Source organism: Phalacrocorax carbo, chromosome 2, assembly GCF_963921805.1.
Source record: "Phalacrocorax carbo chromosome 2, bPhaCar2.1, whole genome shotgun sequence".
In the NCBI taxonomy this organism is placed as follows: domain Eukaryota; kingdom Metazoa; phylum Chordata; class Aves; order Suliformes; family Phalacrocoracidae; genus Phalacrocorax; species Phalacrocorax carbo.
In genome coordinates, this window is record NC_087514.1 from 114,735,998 (window position 1) to 114,759,692 (window position 23,695).

At 36.2% G+C, this 23,695-nt stretch overlaps 1 protein-coding gene across 2 annotated transcripts in view; it reads right to left on the reverse strand.

Moving 5' to 3' along the window:
* DPY19L1 (dpy-19 like C-mannosyltransferase 1) overlaps positions 1–23,695 on the reverse strand; it is a 53,333-nt gene that overhangs the window by 10,807 nt on the left and 18,831 nt on the right. For both annotated transcript variants that reach the window (XR_010371648.1, XM_064443930.1), the window contains exons 8-19: positions 23,300–23,357; positions 19,672–19,763; positions 17,516–17,615; positions 16,177–16,254; positions 14,109–14,195; positions 12,566–12,625; positions 9,969–10,049; positions 9,119–9,220; positions 8,246–8,317; positions 6,791–6,840; positions 6,168–6,192; positions 4,915–5,034 (exon numbers count right to left, since the gene is read on the reverse strand). Coding sequence is in view for 1 of the 2 variants with exons in the window: in XM_064443930.1 (XP_064300000.1) it covers positions 4,915–5,034; positions 6,168–6,192; positions 6,791–6,840; positions 8,246–8,317; positions 9,119–9,220; positions 9,969–10,049; positions 12,566–12,625; positions 14,109–14,195; positions 16,177–16,254; positions 17,516–17,615; positions 19,672–19,763; positions 23,300–23,357 (925 nt within the window). In the remaining variant the exon portion in view is untranslated. The remainder of the gene's footprint in view (positions 1–4,914; positions 5,035–6,167; positions 6,193–6,790; positions 6,841–8,245; positions 8,318–9,118; positions 9,221–9,968; positions 10,050–12,565; positions 12,626–14,108; positions 14,196–16,176; positions 16,255–17,515; positions 17,616–19,671; positions 19,764–23,299; positions 23,358–23,695) is intronic.

Sequence of the window (23,695 nt, forward strand, 5' to 3'; positions counted from 1 at the left end):
TTTTTATATCAATTTAAGGATTTTTAATTTGTTTTTGTCAAAGGAGTATGTTAAAAGTCTTTCTCAAGCTGTTTTTCTTTGCTTTCGAAATTTCCACTCAGGATAGCATAATTCCTCCCAATGGAAAAGAGGAAATGCGTGGATGTAAACAGTTAACATTTTCATTGTCCATCAGTTGCCGCAAGCTGCAACACTGAGGTAATCAAACTACGCAGATTCATGCCATGGGCTGAAATAACACAACATACGAAATTCCTTTTCTGTGTGCAGAATAATTCTAGTATGTCTTTTGCCTCTCTGTTCTTTTTTGGTTTATGTTACAAATGTCCACCTCAGGCTGACTGTTCACTAATTAATAAATATATTTTCGAAGGCAGCTGATTAACAAGTTATCTATCTGTAGCCTCAAAATAGATTAGTTATACTATCATACTACTGCAGGTAAATGTTCATGGTCTGCTAGAGGAAGACACAATGTTGACCTCAATTACAATGAGATAATCATGTATGTTAAATTTGTTTAAATTTTTCTTGCACCTATCAAAACAAGTTGTTGCTTATCAACTCCTTTATGCGAACTTCTAAAACTTTATGTAATTGTAAATGTACCAAGTGTTAATCAATCATTCGGTTACAAGTCCCATCTTCCCCTTCTCACCTCCCTTCATCACAGCAATTCTTCTGATTCAATATTACACATTCTGTCAGATATTTCAGTCTCAAAAGACTACTTCTGCTCAGCGGCCCATAGGACAGAAAAAGCTCACCAAAACCCACTTGATATTTTCCTGACCCAACAAAACAAAAAAAGTTCTTATTCCTTTGCTTGCTTAAGTCAGACAAGTCTTAGAAGTGGTTTGATCAATAGCAGCTCAACAGCCTTAGAGGCCAGTGTTTCTTTCTCAGGTGGAAGCCAGTCATATATTACCTGGAAGATTACCAGCCACTCCCTACTAAAGAAAGGATACATCAATCAGACCAGAAAAAAGTCCAGCTTGTCTTTTACAGGTATCAATCAGCACCAACCTAGACAACCTGGTGAATAGGCAGAAGAACCTTCACTGATAACAACGCAAGGGAATTAGTTTTATATTTACTTACATTGCCCACCTAAAATTAGGTACTCTTGAAGACAGGTATGTACATCTAAGGCCCAAGCCAGGGCCAGGATAGCCACAGGCCTTATTATAGGGGGCAGTTGGTCATTTATCACCTTCTGCACAGAACAATTGTCCAAACTGCAGTAATCTAAAGCCTTACCTTCCCTAGCGTTCAAGACCTATTTCTTTGAAGCCAACTATGCCTTCATGATGCTGCAGAAGAGGGTGAAGCCGTCACTGGACCTGAGCCATATGCTCCAACAGGGGCAGCTCCCGGGACAGGTTATCATCTGGCATTTGTAGCTTCCTGAGAAGCTTACTCTCACTCTACAACCATAGGAAACAGCAGAACAACCAAAGTGCAAAAATGCACTTGGAAGCAGCAGAAAAAAATAATTTATAAAATACTCTGAACCTGTCCTTCTTCCAATATTTACACAGTGATAACATGTAGCATCCTCTAAGATCCAAAATGCAGTGATTACCAAAAGCACCAGTTTTCAATAACTGGCCTGATGACCTTAGCTGCAGTACTAAAACCACAACAATCCATGATTAATTATTGTAGTGCCATTACTCAGGTGCTTTAAAAAAAGAAAACAGAGATATCACCAGCTGAAAACTTTTACTAATTTGCCATGTACCAGCTAACTTACTATACAGAAAAAAGCAAATGAGGCTGCATATTAATAGAAACAGTTTCTAGCAGCTCATCTTTCAGTCATTACCAGTTGCAAGGTACTTTTCCCTGTCTTTCAGAGACTGCTTCTCTCCATACGGGGGAAAAAGCAGCCATTCTGATTTTATTGGTTTTTTTCCAATTCTCAGAAGGAAAAAGGCCTTTTGCTATGGCTAAAAACATAGAAATACTTCTAAACTTCACTAGAAAATTCTACAAAAATTTTTCAGTAATGAAGGGCAGAAAGGCCCACGGATTTTCTTCTAAGAACACACAGTTAAGAAGAATTAAGAAAAACTTAACTTTGGACTGGATTAATTTATACTGTAATTGTTATCCAGAAATCATGTTAGAATGGACTTTTTTCTTTTCTGACTTTTGAAAAGCAACTTAATTTCAAATTACTTAGAAACACCTCGGGAAAGTTCATTCAGAAAAATTTAACCACAGTGGAACTGCTATTACTTAAGCTACTGGACCACCCAAGAGGACACCAATACTTCAATAACAACTAAGAGCTGGGAAACAGAACACCTGTGAACCTTACAGAGTAGCAAGAGCATAGAGGAAAAGGGAATTTCTCTTAAGTTCCAATACTCAGTCACAAGGTGGCTAAACAGTTACTTTTTAAAGCGGTTTTTAGCATTTATGTTCACTGTCCAGATTCATTTAATGTTGGCAAACACCTAGCACTTCTACCTATGCCAAGTAACAAAACAGGCATCAAGAAAGCGACGAGCACATTTAAGCAGCCTGATACTGTGTAGCCTGTCCTGCATTATCAAGAACTGTCCTTCCCTGAAAGAGCATCCACAGAAGCAATCCAGTTATCTTGGAAACTATCATTTGTTCAGCTGCCTTAACATGGGACCACTTTCTCCTCTTTGTATAATTCTGTCTCATTCACTCACCTTCTAGTTGTATGACACAGGTGTCAGATGTTCTACAGCCAGTAATTGCCTTCACCATATAACCCTAATTCACCTTTAGGTCGGTCTCCAACCACAGATATTGTGAGAAAAACAATGTTATTCCTGTATTTCTTCAATTTTCAAGAACGACAAACCTAATGACTCAGGTTTCTTATTAAAATCCTAATTTTCTCCCCCAGCCATTGCTAGTTTCCCCACCCTGTCAAACATCTTTCTCTTCTCCTTCTTCAGTATTATATCCGCAACAGTTCTTAGCACTGGATTCTTTTTCCCACTCATCCTTGTGGTGATGTTCTCCATATAGACATTTTCATGAGTTCCCCATCTCATCTTTCCAATTTGTTTTCTTGTTAGTAAGCCCAGCTCACTATTAATCATAATCTTTCACTCTATCAATGTGAGATTCTTACTTTGTGTGACATAAGTAACACTTTCTACAAAATCACAGCATGGTTGAGATTGGAAGGGACCTCTGAAGGTCATCTGGTCCAACCCCCTGCTCAAGCAGGGCCGCCTAGAGCCAGTTGCCCAGGACTGTGTCCAGACAGCTTTGGACTGCCTCCAAGGATGGAGACTCCACCACCTCCCTGGGCAGCCTGTGCCAGTGCTTAGTCACCCTCAGAGTGAAAAAGTGTTTCCTGATGTTCAGAGGGAGCCTCCTGCATTTCACTGTGTGCCCATCGTGTCTGGTTCTGTTACTAGGCACCACTGAAAAGAGCCCGACTCTGTCTTCTTGCACCTTCCCTTCAGGTGTTTGTTACACACTGATAAGATCCCCCTGAACCTTCTCTCTTCTCCAGACTGAACAGTCCCAGCTCTCTCAGCCCTTCCTCACAGGAGAGATGCTCCAGCCCCTTGACCACCCTCGTGGCCCTTTGCTGGACTGTCTCCAGTATGTCCATGTCTCTCTTGTACTGGGGAGCCCAGAACTGGACCCAGCTCTCCTGCTGTGGCCTTACCAGTGCTGAATAGAAGGGAAGGATCACCTCCCTCAACCTGCTGGCAACACTCCTCCTAACACAGCCCAGGATACTGTTGGCCTTCTTTGCACTACGGGTATATTGCTGGCTTACGTTCAACTTAGAATCTACCAGAACCCCAGGTCCTGTTCTGCAAAGCAGCTTTCCAGATGATCAACCCCCAGCATGTACTGGTGCCTAGGGTTGTTCCTCTCCAGGTGCAGGACTTTGGTACTTCCATTTGTTGAACTGCATGAGGTTCCTGGAAGCCCATTTCACCAGCCTGTTAAGGTCTCTCTAGAAGACAGCACACCCATCTGGTGTACCAGCCACTCCTCCCAGTTTTGTACCATCAGCAAACTTGCTGAGGGTACACTCTGTCCCATCATCCACACCATTAACAAAGACGTTGAATAGGATTGGTCACAGTATTGACCCCTAGTACATTGCTAGTTACTGGCCTTCAATCAGACTTCATACCACTGATAACCCTGCTCTATGCCCAGTTGTTCAGCCAGTTTTCAATCTACTTCCCTGTCTGCTTCCCAGACAAAGGACTGCTTACCCTACTTTCTGAAGCTTTAGCTTCTAAAAAAGTTATTAAGATACAGATGTAATCAAGTTCTCTTCTCAAAAACACAGATACTGAAACATGGAAAGCCAATTCTAAGATCTTTTATATCTGGAGAAAATCTAGTAACATTTTATGTTATAGATGATTTCCAGGTAGGAAAATTAAAAATCGGAGTTAGGCATATGACTTCTGATTTTTACAGCTGAAATATTTTCAACATGCAAGACTTAAAGACTATACTTATGGAAAGAATTAATACACAAAAACTATGCAAGGCAATAAGCCCTAAAGAGCTGTGAAAACACAGTGTAAACAAAGTCAAACACTGTTTGGATAAAATTAATAGTCAATAAAAAACTTCTAATGGCACAGAAGTGTAAATACAGTAAATTCCAGTGTATATCTCTGTATGCTCAATCTCAATACACAGCATATTAACTTGTATAATAATGCAATCGGACAAATCACAAAACAAGACATTTGCCTTATTTGGGGAGAGGGGAGAATGGAACTTGTGTAACCATATTTCTTGATGGGTAATATAATCTGGTTTATTTTTAACTGGTACACTCAGATTCAGCAATTATGCACACAGAAATTTGCTTTAGGACAAATATCTGCATAATACTGCAAGTACTGAGATAGCTTCAGTGTTAAAAAAAGACCTTACCTGTTTTGAACACACCAAGGAAGCCATAACACATAGGTGTGGTGTCAAAAACAGTTTTAGTCTCATGATTAAAATCGCTAGGACACTGAATGCCAACAGCTGCAATGCATGGTATACAAGCTGGAAAAAAAAAAACAAACAACAAAACAAAAAAACCAACCACCACACATAGCATATTTGCATACTTTTAATTTCTGTCTTAAATGTACAACTTCACTTTCAGTATAGCTTAAAACAATGAGCTTGTCTGAAAAAGACTCGAAGTCAAAGTGAAGATCATCTCATTTCAGATAGTGATAAGCACTTTGTATTCTTTTTTCTAAAGCGTGTGTAGTATGCTAAGGTATGGAACAGCAGGAAGGATAAACATTAATAATAAAACCAAAAGCAGCTGGAGAAATGGCTAGCTATGCAAAAGATCCTGAAACATAAGCAGGCAATACCTACGTGAAATTTCTTGTATAATCTAGAAGTGAGAAGACCTTGCTATTTAATACATAAAATACCTAAGTATGAAATGAAAGAAGCAAACGAAATCATCCTTGGCAGGCAGATTGCTTTAGCATTCTCAAAAAAGGTTAAAAAGCAGAGATGTCACTCACCACTCCTAACACTGAATCTATGTTACTTGTGGAAGTGCTGTGGTAAATCAGAGGCATTTTTGCAATCGGTGCTTTTATCTGATTATCGTATTTTGAATGGCATGAGATTTGTCTCATAGGACAAAACACAAATAAACTGCCGTTAAAGTTTTGCACTGTACTTGCTGACTTCATTGCAAATAAAGAAGCCACATAAGAAAGCTGCCATTCAATTATATTTTTTGCATAATTTCATTAAAAGAATGATGTGTAGAATTATTTTCATTATGGCATATTTCAAATCAGAATTTTAACATTATCTGCCATGTGAAGCCCGAAGTAAGGGATCCAATCTCCTTCTCAGTCTATATAGGGAAAATAGAAGGTCCAGCAAAAATTTCAGTGTTTTTCTGTACTGTTACAGCAAAAGCCCAAGAGAATTCTCTCTTGCACTGCCACACCACCATTAGCTAGTATAATTATTTTTTTTTTGCTCAACATTCCAGAGTTATTCTGGTGACATACTAGACCCAATTTAAGACAGGGGAATAAAAGATGCAAATACTTACCTTCAAATAAACCACATATCAGGATCAGACCATTGCAACCTGTATTTCAATATGAGTATTCACATTAACATATGAATGAAATTGTGCTGAAAAAGTATCTTACCTCACCATGGTTAAAACGTTCCTCTCTGAATTAAAAAAAAACAAAAACACAACAGAAAATCACATTATTTATGTACTAGAGAAGCACTCATTTTACTTTGAAGTCATACATAGTGACTAGACAACTGAACTAATCCAGTAGCATGAGTCAGCACCTGCACAGATTTCCCCCCACCCTCTCTATAACAAGCTCTGAAATATATTGCAAATCAGTAACTATCCTCTTCAATCCCTGTATCTGTATTTGGAAATCTGAAAATTAATTTTAGCAGTTTAGGGAAGAAAGAATTTGCATTCGTTGTTTACAGGAGCAAAGCAAATAAGCATATAAATAACTATTGGTTTAGGAACAGAGCAGAAAAATAAATTATCAAATAAAATATTTGGGGGTGAGAGGGTTAAGATGTCTAAAACTAAGTTCAGCCGCTAAACTTAGGTTTTAGACATCCTATAAAAATACCGCATGAAGTACATCCAAGCCATTCAGTTACTGAACTATACATAATTTACCCTTTGAAAAGGACCAACATAGTGTAGATTTCTAAATTATTTAGCATATAGCAAATCAAAATCTTCCAGCAGAAAATTCAGTTTTACATTAAAAAAAGAACCTTTCATATTTACCTTTCATATTGGCCTGCTTGAGACAAGACACACATAAGATATTTAATTGCCTGAAGAAAACAAGAGCCAATAAAAAGTATGAATAAACTTTCAACAGCATTTTCAACATTTGCTAAATTAAATTACACCTGCATAATCTCATTTTGAGATAATGCTAAGATGAAGACATGCGATGTTTTAGCTAAAAATTCTTTTTGAGGATGTTTAATTAGCCAGGCAGTTAGCAGTTATCCCATCTGTTCCTGTATAAACTGTAAGTTATTTTTACACAAATTATATATAATCAAATTTACAAAACCAGTTATAAACCTCAGTTATAGTACTCATCAGCTAAGTGACAGAAATTTTTTCGGCGCTTAACATCAAAGCAAGTTTTACCACTGACTTGGGCCTGGACCTTTGCAAAAATCTGTGTAAAGAAAATACAGAACCTTAAGTAAACATTTTTGAAAACCTGTATTTTATCTAACTGTATTGGATTTATGCCGCAAGGTTTTGGTAGCTGCAGGGGTGGCTTCTATGAGAAGAGACCAGGGGCTGCCCCCATGTCAGACAGAGCCAGTTCTAGCCAGCTCCAGAACAGATCTACCACTGGCCAAAGCCGAGTGCATCAGTGAGGCTGGTGGTGCCACTGTTGAGAATATGTTTAAGAAAAGGTAAAAGACACTGTGCAGCAGCTTTAAGAGACAGCAGTGAGAAAAATGGGAGAGAAACAACCCTGCAGACACCAGGTCAGTGAGGAAGGAGAGGAGGTGCTCCAAGCACCAGAGCAGAGATTCCCCTGCAGCTTGTGGAGAAGACAGTGGTGATGGTGTAGGTTTTCCCCCTACAGCCCATGGAGGACCATGGTGGGGCAGATATCCACCCTTTAGCCTGTGGAAGACCCCTTGCCAGAGCAGGTGGACATGACCTGAAGGAAGCTGCAACCCATGGAAAGCCCACACAGCAGCAAGCTCCTGGCAGGAACTGCTGCTTTTGGAGAGGAGCCCACACAAGAGCAGGTTTTCTGGCAGGGGCTGTGACCCTGAAGGACTGTACCCCATGGAAAGGACCAGTATTGGAACAATTCTTAAAGAACTGCAGCCTGTGGGAGGGACCCGCTGAGCCTAGAAAGAAGGGGGTGGGGATGGGGGAAGGTGTTTTTAGTTTTATTTTTGTTTCTCACAATCCTACTCCATTTTTAATTGACAATAAATTAATCTTCCCCAATTCAAGTCTGTTTTGTTCATGACAGTAAATCGGCGAGTGATCTCCCTACCCTTATCTTGATCCATGAGAGTTTTCAACTCTCTTTTTCCCCTGGGGAATGACAGCACAGCTTGGCGGGCATCTGGCAGCCAGCCAAGGTTAATCTACCACACTAATTTCTTCCAATCTGAAAACAAATAGTGATCCCTACAAAAAATGTAAAAAGTAAATTCAAGGTAAAGGTGACTCACCAAATCAATCGCTTACCCTTTTGATGATTATCCCAAAAACCACCAGAACAACTGGTAATAGCAGCGTCTTTGTGTATCTTACTGGAGTCTGCCATGGAAATAAACTGAATTAATTGCTTTCTGCTCACATATAATTACTTCAACGATCATTTTAAAGAAAACAATATAGAGTTCTTCCTTGAGTAAAATGTAAACTTAAACATTCAACAAGAAAAAAGCAAGCTTAAAGAATCTCAAATTTAAACTCCAAACTCCACCCAGCAATCCCACTAGAGGTCATAATACTAGGATCATTAGTAAATTAGTCCCAGTTCTTTGGCAAGCCACCCAAGGACTAGAAGTAGATTGTATCTCATCTGAATTTGAGTACTGTGGATTGAGTAACCTATGAGTGTTCTAAACACTGTATCTAAATAACAGCATCTAGATACTGGTAATATCTAACTATCTAAATACCTAGGTACTGATGAACTAAGAAAAGTCTAGATGCCATTAAGAAGCTTCAATGCTCTTCTGTAGTCTAAATCTATCACACAAGACCACTGCAGGTCTCAGTACATTTTCCATATACTCTAAAGCAGTTACAGACAGTCACTTAAGATTTTAAGTTTGCAGAACTGTAGCCTTTCATTTATCCCTGAGCAAGCACTTCTTCCATTCAAGCAAGCACATTTCTTAGATCCAAAGTCAATGTTTTGTGTTTAGTTAATTTAAAAGCAACAAAACCTGTTAAATGTGGCATAAGTTTGTTAACGTCTCTAACTTCACGAGTAAACACTTGAACTTGTGACAAGAGTAAGAGGTTATGGCTCTCAGATGTTTTCAGCTATAAATTAAGATAAAACAAAAAGTTCCCTCTTCTAATAATAATCTATTTTGATCAAATTACCTCTTTTTCCATGAAGTCAAACTCTGCAGCACAGGTATACATTAATGTATCAAAATCCTTATAGCCAATAAATTTAGATTTTAATATATTTCCTATGTGAGCCTGGTAGGATATAGAGGAAAAAGCTGTAATAAGCAAAAACTGTCCCGTTTCCACAACATGCATATGAGAAATATTTTTAATTAGAACAGAAGTCTATACCATTTACAATATTGTTATAAGAGCACCAAAAATCTATTTCCGGTATATTAAATGGCATCTTTGAGTGTAACACAGACTGGACTGTGTTAAATAAAAAGCAGAAAGCAGCAGAAAAAGGGTGCTACCATTGCAACTGGGCTCAACAAGAGTAGCTTTGCATACTTGTATTTTAAGACATGAGCTTCCCATCTTTTGCCCCTTGATGCATGTATGCAGATAGGTTTTTAAACAGTAGAATCAGTAAAGGGGCTGAAGTGAAGCGAAGAGTTCTAGTTACAATAAGGATTTCAAAACTGTCTTAGAAATTCACTTCAGAGGAACACAAACTAAGATATTGAGTAAATAGGTATCTTCTACCTACATCTTTTCCCCATAATAAACAAAGATCTATAAATCCATATTTAAAAACAAACACAGAGCATTTACTAACTTAATAGTAAAAGCATTTGTCTTTTCACAAGCTTCAGTAATAATGCCTCAAAGTGATAATACATAACGAATGAGAAAGCAAATATGCAATCCCTCTCACATTTGCAAAACAAATCTTGGAATTTCAGGAAAGTATATCAATAAGATGCCAAAATCAAAATATTACAAATTTTATAAATTTCAAAAGACAGGGACCAGATACTCAGACAAGAGAACTTACATCATCAGCTATCCCAAAAACTAAAGAAGTTAGGTATTTCAAGGTGACTGTCCCAAATAACCAGGCACATCCTTCAATTACCTTAAAAAAAATATATTCAGAATGAAATAAACGTGTCTCAACAAAACTTTAAAGCTTTTTAAAAAAGAAAATGTTACTTATTAAATTTAGCTACTAGCTACAAACTCTATGTTATCACCAATAAGTACAGTAATTTCTAACCAATTACACTTCCCAAATTTCGGTACGCTGAGGTGTTTTGAGGTTGTTTATTTTTCTATTACAGCTGAAATAATTTTGTGCAACTATTTTATATTATGGCTGTACCACTGCACATAATGTTGCGGCAGAGGAGGTACCAAAGTTAACTTTAAACAGGGGCAGCCTAACTGTTTTGCATACACCAGTGTGCAGTGGTTGTTTCTCTCCATATTATCAGATTGTGCTACTCTGATAATTCAAATATTTGAAGGAATCTGGTGATTTATAGTACATTCTCAAGATAATCTCAAGTTACAACTTGAAGGAAATACAAAGAAAGTATGTACAATTACTACTTTTAGTTATATATCATATTTATCCCTGTACCAGAAAGATTAAATTCTTGGCAATCTACCTAATTCTTTATAAAACCAGATCAACTGAATAGGACAACCTGGCTCAGTATCTTGTATCTGGGACCAGCAGCAGATGCTTTCAGACAGAATATAACAACAAAATACAAACTGATCTTTACCCTAATGTAACCAGTGTTTTTACGTGACGACGGGTTGCATTCAATCATCCCATTTAATGGCTGCAAATGAACCTAAATACCTAGGAGGTTCTTAATCCGTTTCTGAATGCCTCCATTTTTTTTTTCTTCCACAGCCTCTTCTCTCTTATAAGCTTATTGCTGTTAGCATAAGAGGCACTAAATAAACTATAATTATATGCTACTTCTGTTCGCTGGCTTTATCATGTTTACCTTGATTTTACAAGATGTAGAATTCTAACCTATTTTAAAATATCTCAGCTATTGAGCAATTCTACATTAATAATTATCTTCATACTCTCTCTACTTAAATTTGATGGTAGTACGTTCTGGGGGAAGGCGTACTATTTTTTTTTAAAGTAAGACATGTTGACTAAGACTGCATGCAATATTTAGGATGCTAAGTATGAGTTTACGAAATAAAAAAATATTTTCTGTTTTCTGCTTTCTCTCCAGTTCCACCTCCATGACTTCCATCATGTATTCTCCTTTTTGATGCCTGCTCAGTAATGAATTGATGTATTCAGAGAACTTCTCATAAGAACACCCAGATTTCTCCGCTGAGTGGCAAGGACTTATTTAGGATCAATTATTTTACATACATACTTACGGGGGGTGGTGGTAGTCTTCTTTTGAAAATTTGCCATTTAATCGCACCCTTTGTTTCTTACCTTATTCCATGGAGCTTATTTTCTTTTATAGTTCCAATTAGGTATCTTCCACAAAAGGTTTATGAAATTCAAGTGCATTACATTCACCCACATACCCTTACCTACATCCTTCAAAGGAGCCAAGTGTATTTGCAAGATGTGACTTCCTTTCACAGAGGCTGTATCAGACCTATCTGTTTATAGTGCAAGTACATATAGCCTTAACAACTTCATCACTGTTGAAGTTTCATTCTTTTACAAAAGCTAGACTTATTGGTCTGCAGTTCCACAAATGCCTTGAATCTCCTTTTTAAAAACTGACATGAGATTTGTCTACACTCCCATTTCTCTTGGTACCACAGCTAAGCACACTGGCAGGTTAACATGCACTGCAGTTTGTTATAAATATATTTAATTCCTTTATATTCTAATTTCTTTGTAATAACTGCATGAATTCCATCCAGTTTTGTTAACAGGCTACCCTTTATTTAACAAGAATGCCTGTCTTAAGCCAGGCATAGTCTCAGTAGGGTCCCATTTCAGGTGTTTTTAGAAGAGAATGTTACATCATAAGCAGCAAGTTGCTTCTCATGTTTTCTACAGTGTTATATTTTATTTGGCATAGCTTTTAGGGTGCCCTCCATGTTTGGACATGGCTTCTACTGCCCTCAAACCCTACCCCCATACCTTACAGTCTTTTACTCCAACTTGCTTCTTTTCTTTTACTTATTTATGTAATCGTAAGTTGCTTGCTGCTGTTATAAGAAATATCCTTTAAAAAGTTATCTAGGACACATTTTAGTAAATACCTAATGCAGTATCTTAATCTCCATTTCTGCAAGCACTGTTAGCCTTTTACTTGCCTTTTCTAAATTGTCCTTTATTTTAAAGGGATATTCATAGAGATCTTAGGTTTTGTAAACATGTTTAAGTTGGTAATTTAAAATTAAACGTTTTGCCATTTGAAGACTATTTCAGTTTTCTGATATAAATGTATGTTTATGTCCCTTTTCTTCCTTCAGTAATTTAAGATTAATTTCTGGGAATATGGACAATTTACTTAAAGAAAATAGTTCAGCTATATTTCTTGATTTCCAACTATTTCAAACTAAACCAGAAGTTACTTCTGTATTTCATTAAAACAAAAAAGTCATAGCTCTTTTCTGAAATTCAAAATATATGAAATTCCTTACCCACAGATAGACCTCTCTTCTGCTGCCTTTCAAGACTTTTGGACTCAATTCAAGAATTCCCTAAAAATAAAATGAATGTACATTTTCTAGTAACATATAGCAACAACAAGATATTCCAGTACCCTGGATGAGTTTTTTTGTCGTTGTTGTTTTGATAAGCACCTGTTCTACAACAGAGCTATTTATTAAAAACCCCTCCATAATTAATACAACCTGAAGTGTGAATGAACGTATAAGATTGTGATTTCACCCTGCACTGGCAAAACATGCCAATATAAAAACTCCTGTTGCAGTTTTTATACAATTAATGGAAGACAGTTCTAAGCTTCTTTAAATCAAAGCCAATGGAAAACTGAATTATGTCCGCTTCCATGAGTGACAAGACACATCTGAAGCAATAAATAAGTTACTGGCAACATAATACAAACAAGTTTCAAAAAAACCAAAAGAATATGGGGGGTGGGAGGACCTACTGGTATTTTTCTGTTTCACATTATGTTGCTCATTTTATGACAAAAGGAAGACTCACTTTAAGCTAATCTGATGAACAAAGCAATTAGGAAAAACTGAGAATGAGTTTAAAAGCTTTCTGAAACCCAGTCCACATGTGACACTAAGACTGAGGCCACCCAAATAATGGACAAACAATAAATATTTTTACCAAAGCAGAAAATAGGCAAGAAATTCAATGTACTTGTATGTACTATATAATTACAAAAGCTGCTACAAGAAACTCAAGCGGGTGTCTAACAAGCAAATTATACTACAGCAAATACCAGTGGCCAAGGCAGCTTATTTTAACGTGAGAGATTACCTCTGTTTTACTGATGGAAAAAACAAAAGAACAAAAAAAAAAATAATCACTGAGCTCACTTTATGCTTCTAGGAGTGGCAAAGAGAATCAGAAAGAGATGATTTGTAGTGTGCTAAACTAGATCTGTTCACACAATCTTATCTCCTATTTCCTATGTACAGAATTCCCTGAAGAGAAACTGTATGAAACTGAAAGAGGTTTGGAGGTTGTTTTTCCTATTTAAGGAAAAATTAAGATAGTGAATGAAGAGATGATGAGTCTTCAGTGAATAATTTCACTAACATGGCCGTATGACTCAGCAGTTTCAAATAGTCTAGAACCATTGTTACATACGTTTAGTCACTCTCCATTTGCAGTTTCACAATCAATAAAGAAGCATTTAAAACAAGCTTCTCCTTGCTCATGTTCTTGTTTTACAATTACTCTGGTCAAAAATACCTATGTGATAAATCTGATACTTTTATAAAAAGAAGAGAGCTATAAAACAAGAGAATTGAGCCAGCTTAACTGAGGTTCTCTTATGAAGAGGTCTTGGTGTAAAAACATGATTTTTTAAATTAGTATTTACCCATTCTCCAAACGTCTTTAAGGTCTAATTCTGTTTGTCACATGAAAGATTTTTCAACTACCTGGTAATGCAGCAGTTTCACATTTTACATCAATACATACATAACAGTACAGCACTACAGTCGTAGCAGGTCATATGATTTTTTTTCTTAAAGAACTTACCCAGATAACTACTAAAGATGCAGCATAATATGATGTCAATAACATTGAATTACCAAACATCAGAATAAAACACACCACAAGAGATACCTGAAAGAAGAAAATAAAGATAATTAAATTTAAAAGTGAACAGGAAAGAATTGCCCAAGTATAGAAATTACCTTGTATCAACAGTTTTAAGTTTAAAGACACCTACTTCATAGCAAGCGCAAGCTTGATACTCAGCTTACACAATTGTTCTGAAAACACTGATTATAAGGACTTAATGGCAACAGGTATCCAAGTGTAGATTATTATGTTAATTTATATTTTAGAAGCACTTGTAGACAAAAAGACTCGATCATAGGACTAACTCATCTTACGTGATACACCAGACACATTTTTGAAGTTACTCCTAACATTCGGGTTTTTTTTCAAATATTTGATTATTTCTCCAACCTTTTGTTAACTTTCAGAATCCTGGACAAACATAAAAATGCTGAATAAAATGTTTGTTATCTTCTTTCTTCCACACCAAGAAGCATATATTTAAAATACAATCATCAACAAAGTCAAGGAAGCAGGACTCTGACTGTTTGATCATACGCATTTAACTATGAGGTTGAAAGTCAAGGCTGAAATACAACCTTTATCTGCCATCCTGATCTCCTACTGTGTTTTCTTTTTAATAGAAAGCAAGCTGAATTACATTTTCTAACTTGGAGAGCAAAAATCAATGATCAGTCTCTGCTGCCTTCTCTACACAGGAATAAGTAAAAATAACATAGTTATTTGTAAAATATGCAGACTTTTGTACTCCCCCTCAAAGAGTTAGACTTTCATACTCCATAGAAAAGTGCGGGGGGAGCAGAAATTGAAAACACCACAAAACAAAGACTGGCAGTTTACCCAGCCTCATTAAGCTTTCTCTGTAATATGATTGTTTATCGATCTGAAAATGGGCTTTTTATGACACTGTGCACCAAAATTATGATATAGCTATTGACATAAGCCAAAAGGCTTATGTATTTCATTCTGCTTCTGTAAAAAAAATTACCAACCCAAGATGCTGTTTGCAAATTTTCCTGGTGAATCTGACTGGGAACAAGTATTTGGTGTCCTGGGTTTATATCAGAAGTGAGTTGCATGGAACTTACTACTGCCCTTAATTTATCATTTACAGTATTTCAAAATATATTTGAAAACACATGAAATACAATTTAGCTCAAAGCTTCTTTCCTGTGGTAAACATTCTCTTTTTGCCCACTGAGTTTGCATAGGCCAATTTTAGCAAAAATATATTTTTAAAGACAACCATATTTCTTAAAAAATTTGTTTAAATCTTCCTGTCTATTTAAAACTGTAATCTTGCTTTAAAGATCAAAACTCCTGGTAGCAAAACTTGATCATTATCTTAACTTCAAAAATGAAAATCAGATATATTATGCAGAAACTTACATGCCTTTTTTTTATCATCTCTTTCCTTTGTTGACTTTCCTAACCATTTTTGAAAAAATAGCTTTTCCTCAGACTAACAGTTTATTTTCTTTGTCCTCCTTTCTAACTATCTCCCCAAATAGTTCAACCACAATATCTTTGCATAGTCAAGACTACAGTAGTCTTCAAAACCCAATTGTATTTGGGGTTCTTCTCCTTCAGTGATAAAGACTTACATCTAACTCTCTTGTTTCTACTAACCCATGGCATGAGATGAATGCTGCCTTTTCATCTTGTTATTGCTCATGCTCTATTACTTGGTATGTTTTCTAGTCTGTTGCTTGAGACAATATTTTCACGTCCATGGAATGAGTAGAGACAGAAAGAAGAGGCAGATATTTCTACAAATCTCTTAGGTTGACAATTTTTCTGGAGTTCAAAAATTCCTGTGTGCCAGAGGGATCCTAGTTTCTGGCACTGTGATATAAATATACATAAGATCAAATATTCAAATCCAGGCCACTCCATCCCTTATTATCGCATGTTTTCAACCATCTTGCAACTAAAGAAAACACCTCAGACAAATGGCCTCTTTTGATGCTCTGACCTGTTTGAGGGGATTTAAGGTTGTTTTTTTTTTAAAAAAAAGTATTACCATATGAGCAGAGAGTATCTTCTGTAATTTGCAGGAGTCAATATAACCCATAATACACACAGCAAATAATGAAGCTATCTAGAATCAAAAGCGAAAGATAAGTTAAAACAATTTGCAGTGGTATACTCTTTCTAGCAGAACACACATTCATACAAAAAGGGATTATTCACACAATCATAAACTAACTTCTATTGCTACTTTTTTACTTTAGGCATTTCATAATGGTTCCCTTAACAAAAAAACCCTATTGTGGTGCTCTGAATAACAATTATCAAACATATTCAAATATCTAAGAAACAAGTATTCAGCTTTAAAAAAATGCAAGTCATCAAAACACAGCACTGACACATCTTTCACTCGTAGATTTTTTAAGACAAAACAAACCCAAGAAATCATTCATTAACATTATTTAACCTTAACTTTTCAGCAAAATATGGGAATATCCATAATTTGCTGCTGAGGAAAATGCAATTCATTGATTAGGCAGCTTGCTAAAAGTCACATGGGAAATTAATGAAATTATGAATTGAACCTGTAATTTCAAATTTCAGGCCCAGCATCTTAAACAGGTTATAGCGATGAGTTTCTCACAATATTTTACAGAATTTAATGGCTTCCTCTTTTGCAGTTAGAAAATGTGCATACCACAGCATATATTGATCGTTCAAAACTGTCAACTGAAACTAAGCAACATCTGCTTCAAGTAGGACAGACAAATGAAAAGGTATGGAGACATACATGGATTTCTAAGAACAGGCTACGATTCAATCAATTTAAATGCTAAGAAAGTACGTTGTATGACATTATCCCATTGCTCACATTAGCATTTACTGTATTCCAACACTAGTTAAAGTTACTTCAGCTGTCCGAACTCTTAGACAGCAAGACTATGCCACTACTCACAGACACATCAAAATTAAATAGGAAATCATGCAAAATCATGCCAGATATTACATGCCATGCAAACACTGCTCCATTAAAACATTTGGAATAGCCTGAAGAGATGCAAGGTCAATGCTTTTTTATTTTTGTGCTTCAATATACAAAGTTTTTTCTTGTTCTGCACTTGTTCTAATGTACCGATCTTAGGCTGGAGGCTGCTTTTAAGAGAAAAGTATATTTTTTCGTCCTGGAAACAGAAGACTCACTGATGTAAATGATCAACTTTTAAATTTAAGACTAGAAAAATATTGATGGGATAAATGGTGTGAATCTTTCCTAAGACAGAAATCTGGCTAAAAGGAAAGCATTGGTATAGTTGTGAATTCAATAGCTGTCTATACAAAGTAGTCAATTTGCCTCCATAAGACAAAGAGGCTAGAGCTGAATATGGTCTTACCTGTGTTAGAAGAACAAACTGAGCAAACTGCCAGGGAAGCATGAAAAAGATATTAGAAACACACAGTGCAATCAAGCTTCCTGTATTAATATTCGGAATCCTTGGGAAAAAGAGACAGAATAGGCATCAGTAAGTAAAATTACACTGATGTTTGCATATTATTGACAATTACAATAAAGAATGCAATAAAACAAAGTTACCGTGGAAGTTCACTAGCAATATTGATCAACTACAAATAAGACTGCTCAAGTAAACTTAATATCCATTTTCCATCAGCTTCCAAAAACAACCGTTCTGATGTTTAATGTTTCGTAACTATTTGATGAACCACTCATTACCAAACAAGTCTTCTCCTGGCAGCATATAATATATCACACCACCCTACGTCACCTGCAGTGGTCCACCTTCTTGTAACAACTCTACAGTCAGGTCACTCCCATTTCCATTTCAGCTGGGATCACAACTATTCTCAGAACAGTTTGCATCTGAAAGGGATTTCAATCCTCTCACATTTCTTCCATATTTACTTTATGCAACTTTCTGCTAGCAATCCTGAGTGAGGTTTCAGGGCAGGAGACAACAACAAATACATGAAACTCATCTTTAACCGAAAACAGCCCATTTTCTATGACCTGCTATAGGAGTTATTTATTTAATCCTATGTTAATTTCGAGTTCACTTCAGAAACGTGTCACATTGCCATTTCACTAAGTGGCCTCCAACAGATGAAGACCACATAAGTATTCTGCTGTAAAACCCAAACCCACCAGATTACAGAGATCTCACCAAATTCTATAAATTTTTCTTCAGCTTCTTTTACAAATCCTGAAGATTAACTTCTACTGGAAGTCATGCTGAGCATGAGTCTAATGTATTAGGTAATACATTATACAAATGTGATACAATGATACAAATAAAGGAGGATTTAAGTTCTGGTCTTTGTTTCAAAGACAGTTGCTATGTTTCATTGGAATACTGCTATACATAAAACAGAGCTGCTCTTGAAACAGGAATTATAACTGAGAAACAGTTAAATTTTTTTATCCCCTTTTTGGAACCTCGCTCTGAAATGCTTAGATTACATACCTATTTCTCTTTGGTAAGCAAGCCCAAGTACTATTTTATGTACAAGATTTGAAGAACAGGAGTGAATCTATCTTATCAAGAAGTGTCATTATTATGGGTACAGAATATATGTGCTCTGACCACCCTGACTTAAAGACCAATTCCTCATTTTTCATTTGACCTCACAATTTAGCATTAAAATGAACAGGTGTCTTTCTAATAGAAAATCTAGTAAGGACTCTGTAAACCATTCCCCCAAACATTTTTCTAGACAGCATGTATCTTTTCCTCACCTGAAAACTACAAGTCAGTGACGAGCATGAAATATTTTTGGTTTAATCATCAATAACTACAAATCAGTATGACCTAATAAAGGAAAATCTGGGGTTACAGGTACAAAGCTCAGCTAATCATACACTGCAAATTTGATGCAATGGAGTTGATGGAAAAGCCTTCAAGTATTAACAATCATGCTTATTTTTCAAAACAGAGGCAAGACAGTAACACAATCATGTTGCAAGCAGCAACAAACCACTGAAAAGCAGGGCTCAGTGAACTAGTGAACTCAAGAGCATCCCTGCAGTAATGTAATTAGATTGCTCTAAATCATTGAACTAGTTAGACTGGTTAATTAGTCACAGAAAACTGCAAGAACATACTAGCTTATGGGTGCCTATAGCATCCTCTGCTGTATAGCATAGGCTTATTCTAAGTGCAACCAACATACCACTCTCCAAGAGGGACAAAACCAATTGATGGAGTATCAGCTTGTTTCTCATGGGAAGGAAGTGACATCAACCAAAAATTCTGATTTTTTTAGTTTAGATACGTATTTGCCAGAGTAATTCTGATTTTTATTTTAATCGTGTCTTCAAGTTGCAAAGTTTTTCCTTTTAATAAGTGATTAATATGACTGCAGCTCTACTGGTGCAGCGTCTGCAATGTAACAGCCACAGGAAAGTTCTTATGTTAATGATATCATTGCTACAGCACACAGAGGCACTTAAATAAATAAATGCATTGAAATAAATGTCCTGTGACATTCAATTATTTAAATCATTGTAAAGAGCCATGTATAAATTGAGAGGTACCTGAGAATATAGGTCAAAAGCAACATCTGAAGCACAAGGAATGGGTATGAGAAACTTTCACGAAGAGGTGGAGTCCACATGACACGAGTGCACTAAAAATAAGAACTGGGTTAGATGATAACATTTGCGTCTACATTTCCATAAAACAATGCATTTGTATTTGAAAATTAATGACTACAGATACTTCAATAAAGCAAAAACCAAGGTACATGAGATTTTACTCACAAACTTCAAAAAAATAACAAGCCAGGAATCAGAAGAGAGGAGGAAAAACGGAGTGGCCTCCAGACTTGAGGTTTATGATGAATTGTTTAATTAAAATAGATTGCTGCTTTTTCAAAATTAAATGTGGCAGCTAGAGAGCATCCAAGGAAAAAAGGCAGGACAGCAGCTGCTTGTCCCTGCTTCTGCTGAAATTAACAACTCATTCAGGTAACTAAAACCATTCTCAAATTCAGGAAGTGACTTGCTACACTGAGATAGAGAAAGTGTGTGGGGAGAGGATTTGATGGAAAAAATAACACACTCTTCATTATGCTACAGTTCTCTAAGTCATAAACATTTCACATTTCTAGTAGCACAGAAAGTATAAAATCCAAAGCTGCCCTCCAAAACAGGCCAGTAAAACTGAACATATGAAATTAGGCTCTTACAGAGCTTATACTAACTTATATACTTCATTCTTGAACCCTAACAAAGCAAAGCACAATACAATGAAGTCACCTGAATAGCTTTTTCAGTAATTTTCCGTTCATGGCAAATGGCTCAGCTAGAACTGTCATCTCCAATGTTTATATTCAGCTTTTTATAAACTGCTTGCAGATTACATTAACCAAAAAAAAAAAATAATTACAACTTTACAGGACAACCTTGACATACATACAAATGGGCTCAAAATGGCTATCAATAGTTTGCACTAAATATCAGTAGCAGGTTCCTCACAAGTACAGGACAAAAATTTAGTTCATCTTAACATGGACCATAATGAATATATGAAAGCTTATAGGATGTTGATGCCAGGATGTTCCCTCTCTGCTTCCTATAATCTTAAAGCCATTTTTTAAAATACTGTTTTACTAAAGAAGTCACTAGAATCAACATTATACAATTCCTTGCCTATTATCTCGCTATTTCACAAATATATTAAATTAATAGTGTAAAATAAATGTGAAGTACAGAAGCCAAACACGTTAATCAAACACAGTCCTTGCTGTTTAAAAGCACTCTCTGTAAAAGTTGCACCCAGTTTACCATTCAAATAAACCCTTCATAAATATATATTCTAATGTGTTGCCTTCAGCTGAATGCACAGATGTGATTAGTTAAAATTATTTTTATTACCAATAAATAAAATAATGATTATTCTAAAGCAGTGTAGTGTTTCTGATTATTTTTCAAGACTACAGCAACATTTCATTTACTAAATCTTTTGATACTGGAGGAGATAGATAAAGACAGGAAAGAAATGATGAGAATATACAACCATAAAAAGGCAGCATTACCTTTAAAGTGGATTTACTGATGTAGCTCATGCTATTTTTCCATATTTGGAATGTAATACTAAACTCAATCATCTGTGGATGATTTATCAAGGCTCTAAACTAACTTTGCTGCAGGTATAAATACATCAGATCTGTCTAAGCTTGAAATCATTTAAACACACTAGCACAAGCACAGCACAAATGAAAACATACTGCCTTAGGATGCCAGCTCAAAGCCAGAAGGCTGATCACTTTTACACAGCATTAAATCTGATATACCAAGACTTGCAGATCAGCCTTACTCCTGTAACTCAGTCCTGTCCTTCCAGAAGAGGAAATCAAATTTTTAGCAATTCATCTATCTCCTCTGTACATACTGCTGAACCACATGCAAGACAATTTCCACAGAATCGAAGGCATATTGAAGAGATAAAGAAAATAGTTTTATACACATATGTGCACATGCACACCCCTTGCATGTGATTCAACAGTACACAGTGACACTAGACCACCTACATACATGTAGTTGCATATATTACCATAATTCTATGTACACAACAATATCATACAACTCTGAGTTATTGCATTAGGTACAGTACAAGCGCAAAGAGCCAGCTGAGACCTAACACTGCACCTCTGCAAGTAAGTCCCATTGCTCTCCAGAAATCTATACAGCTGAGCCTGAATCAGAGTCACCCTACTTAAGCTCCACCTAAGCCCAGACTACATCTGTGTAGAGCTATGCAAGCCTAATTTCAGGCCATTCTCTAAAAGACACACATTATTGGTGTTTTTCCCCCAAGTCAAGTCACCCATAGAGAGAGGGGAGCTCTCCTACAGAGTCTCCTAGGGATAGGAGACCCACCTGTACCATACTGAAATAAATGCTTCTTTTCATTATTGCTACCACCACCTTTGAAGCTTTCAACTTGTTCCTTTCTGAAGTTACACTGTATCACCTTCACAGATTTGGCAAACAGTGCGTACTCTACCAGTATTTCCTAGCAAAGGATGAAACATTCACTTCACAATGCCATTACGAAGAATGGAAACTCACAAAACTCTTTGTATTTACATCTTAGACCACCAAAAAAAGTTTAGAAACTTTGTAGCATTTACCTGGTCTGGACCAGGCAGTTAACATCCACAGGTGAAAATTCTTCACAGATGATATTTAGAGAAAAACATGTCAAATGAAACTTAAAAATAAAATAGCTATTTCATCACACAGATTTTTGTTTTATAAGAAAATGGTCAAAGCTCACTAATAGAAGCATCTTTGATTCTGTTATGTGCAACTACATAGTCTTACTACTCAGAGTTTTCTATCAAGTTCAGCACAGTAAAATAAGAAAACAAAACACAACTTTTATCCTTAAAGTCATAAGGTAGCTTGTTTCCATCTAGAAAATCTTTACAGTACAGCTGCATTTTAAGTAAAATAAAACAAATATTTATATACATTTATATGCATAAAATGAACGTTAAAAAACAAACACTGCCCAAGGGTATTTGAATAAAATACATGAGTTTTCTTCCAAAATATGAAACAATGGCATGAACAGCATTAGCTGGGAACACAGGGAGATGTTTTAAGTGACAGTTTTCTTTGGTTTTGGTTTTTTTTCCTGTAATGCAGCTTACTAAAGAAGTTTAGCATTAGAATTCTCTATATACATACACAGTTTCTAAAATATGTGTATCCTGGCTACAACGTATCAGCACTTACATAGGTTTCTTTGCCGTGTGTGTGTGTGTTTACTCATGAATTTCTGGTAAAATACATAGCAATTTAAAGAAAATCTCCATTTCTGAAGCTTGTCCATATGGTACATGTAGCCTAGTTATGCCAGGAATGGGCACAAAACCAGAATATTTTGATGTTTTGAAACTTGAAGTCCTAAGATTTCAATCTCAGGACCACTTCACAATATATGTCCTTTCTGAATTATTTTTTTTTTAGCATCTAAGGTGACGTATTGGACTGTGCTATACATTTTTGAGTCATAGCCTATTATGCTTTCAATTATATCTTATTCCCTTTAAATTTAATATATAAGCAACAGCACTATCTTTAATGAAATGAGAATTTGCTTAAACTTAAGAAAAAAGAAATGGAGGAGGGAGGTTGGAGGGGGAACACCTACCTCTCCATGGTTGAAAAAGAAACACATCACCGTAACAAGGCCTCCTAGACGGCTCCCACTGTGACAAGAATCGGAAAAACAGGTACAACAGAATCACTTAATGGTCAATGCTGCTTAAAAAATATGAAACAGCACTAATGTACGGCTAAATTTACTGAGGGGGGGGAAATGATTTCAAGCATCAAGGGAGAGCAATCTCCAGTGTACACACAATATTAAAATACAAGGTATTCAGATAATGTCTATTTCAGAGCAGACCACTCTTCATATACCAGCTCCTTTCTGCAAAACACCAATTCTAATGTAAATAACTTGAAAACAGTTATTCCACTCCTCACAAACTTTAGTTTAGATCATTATGTCTGGTGCTTCATCTGCTGTACCCAGAGCTTGGTC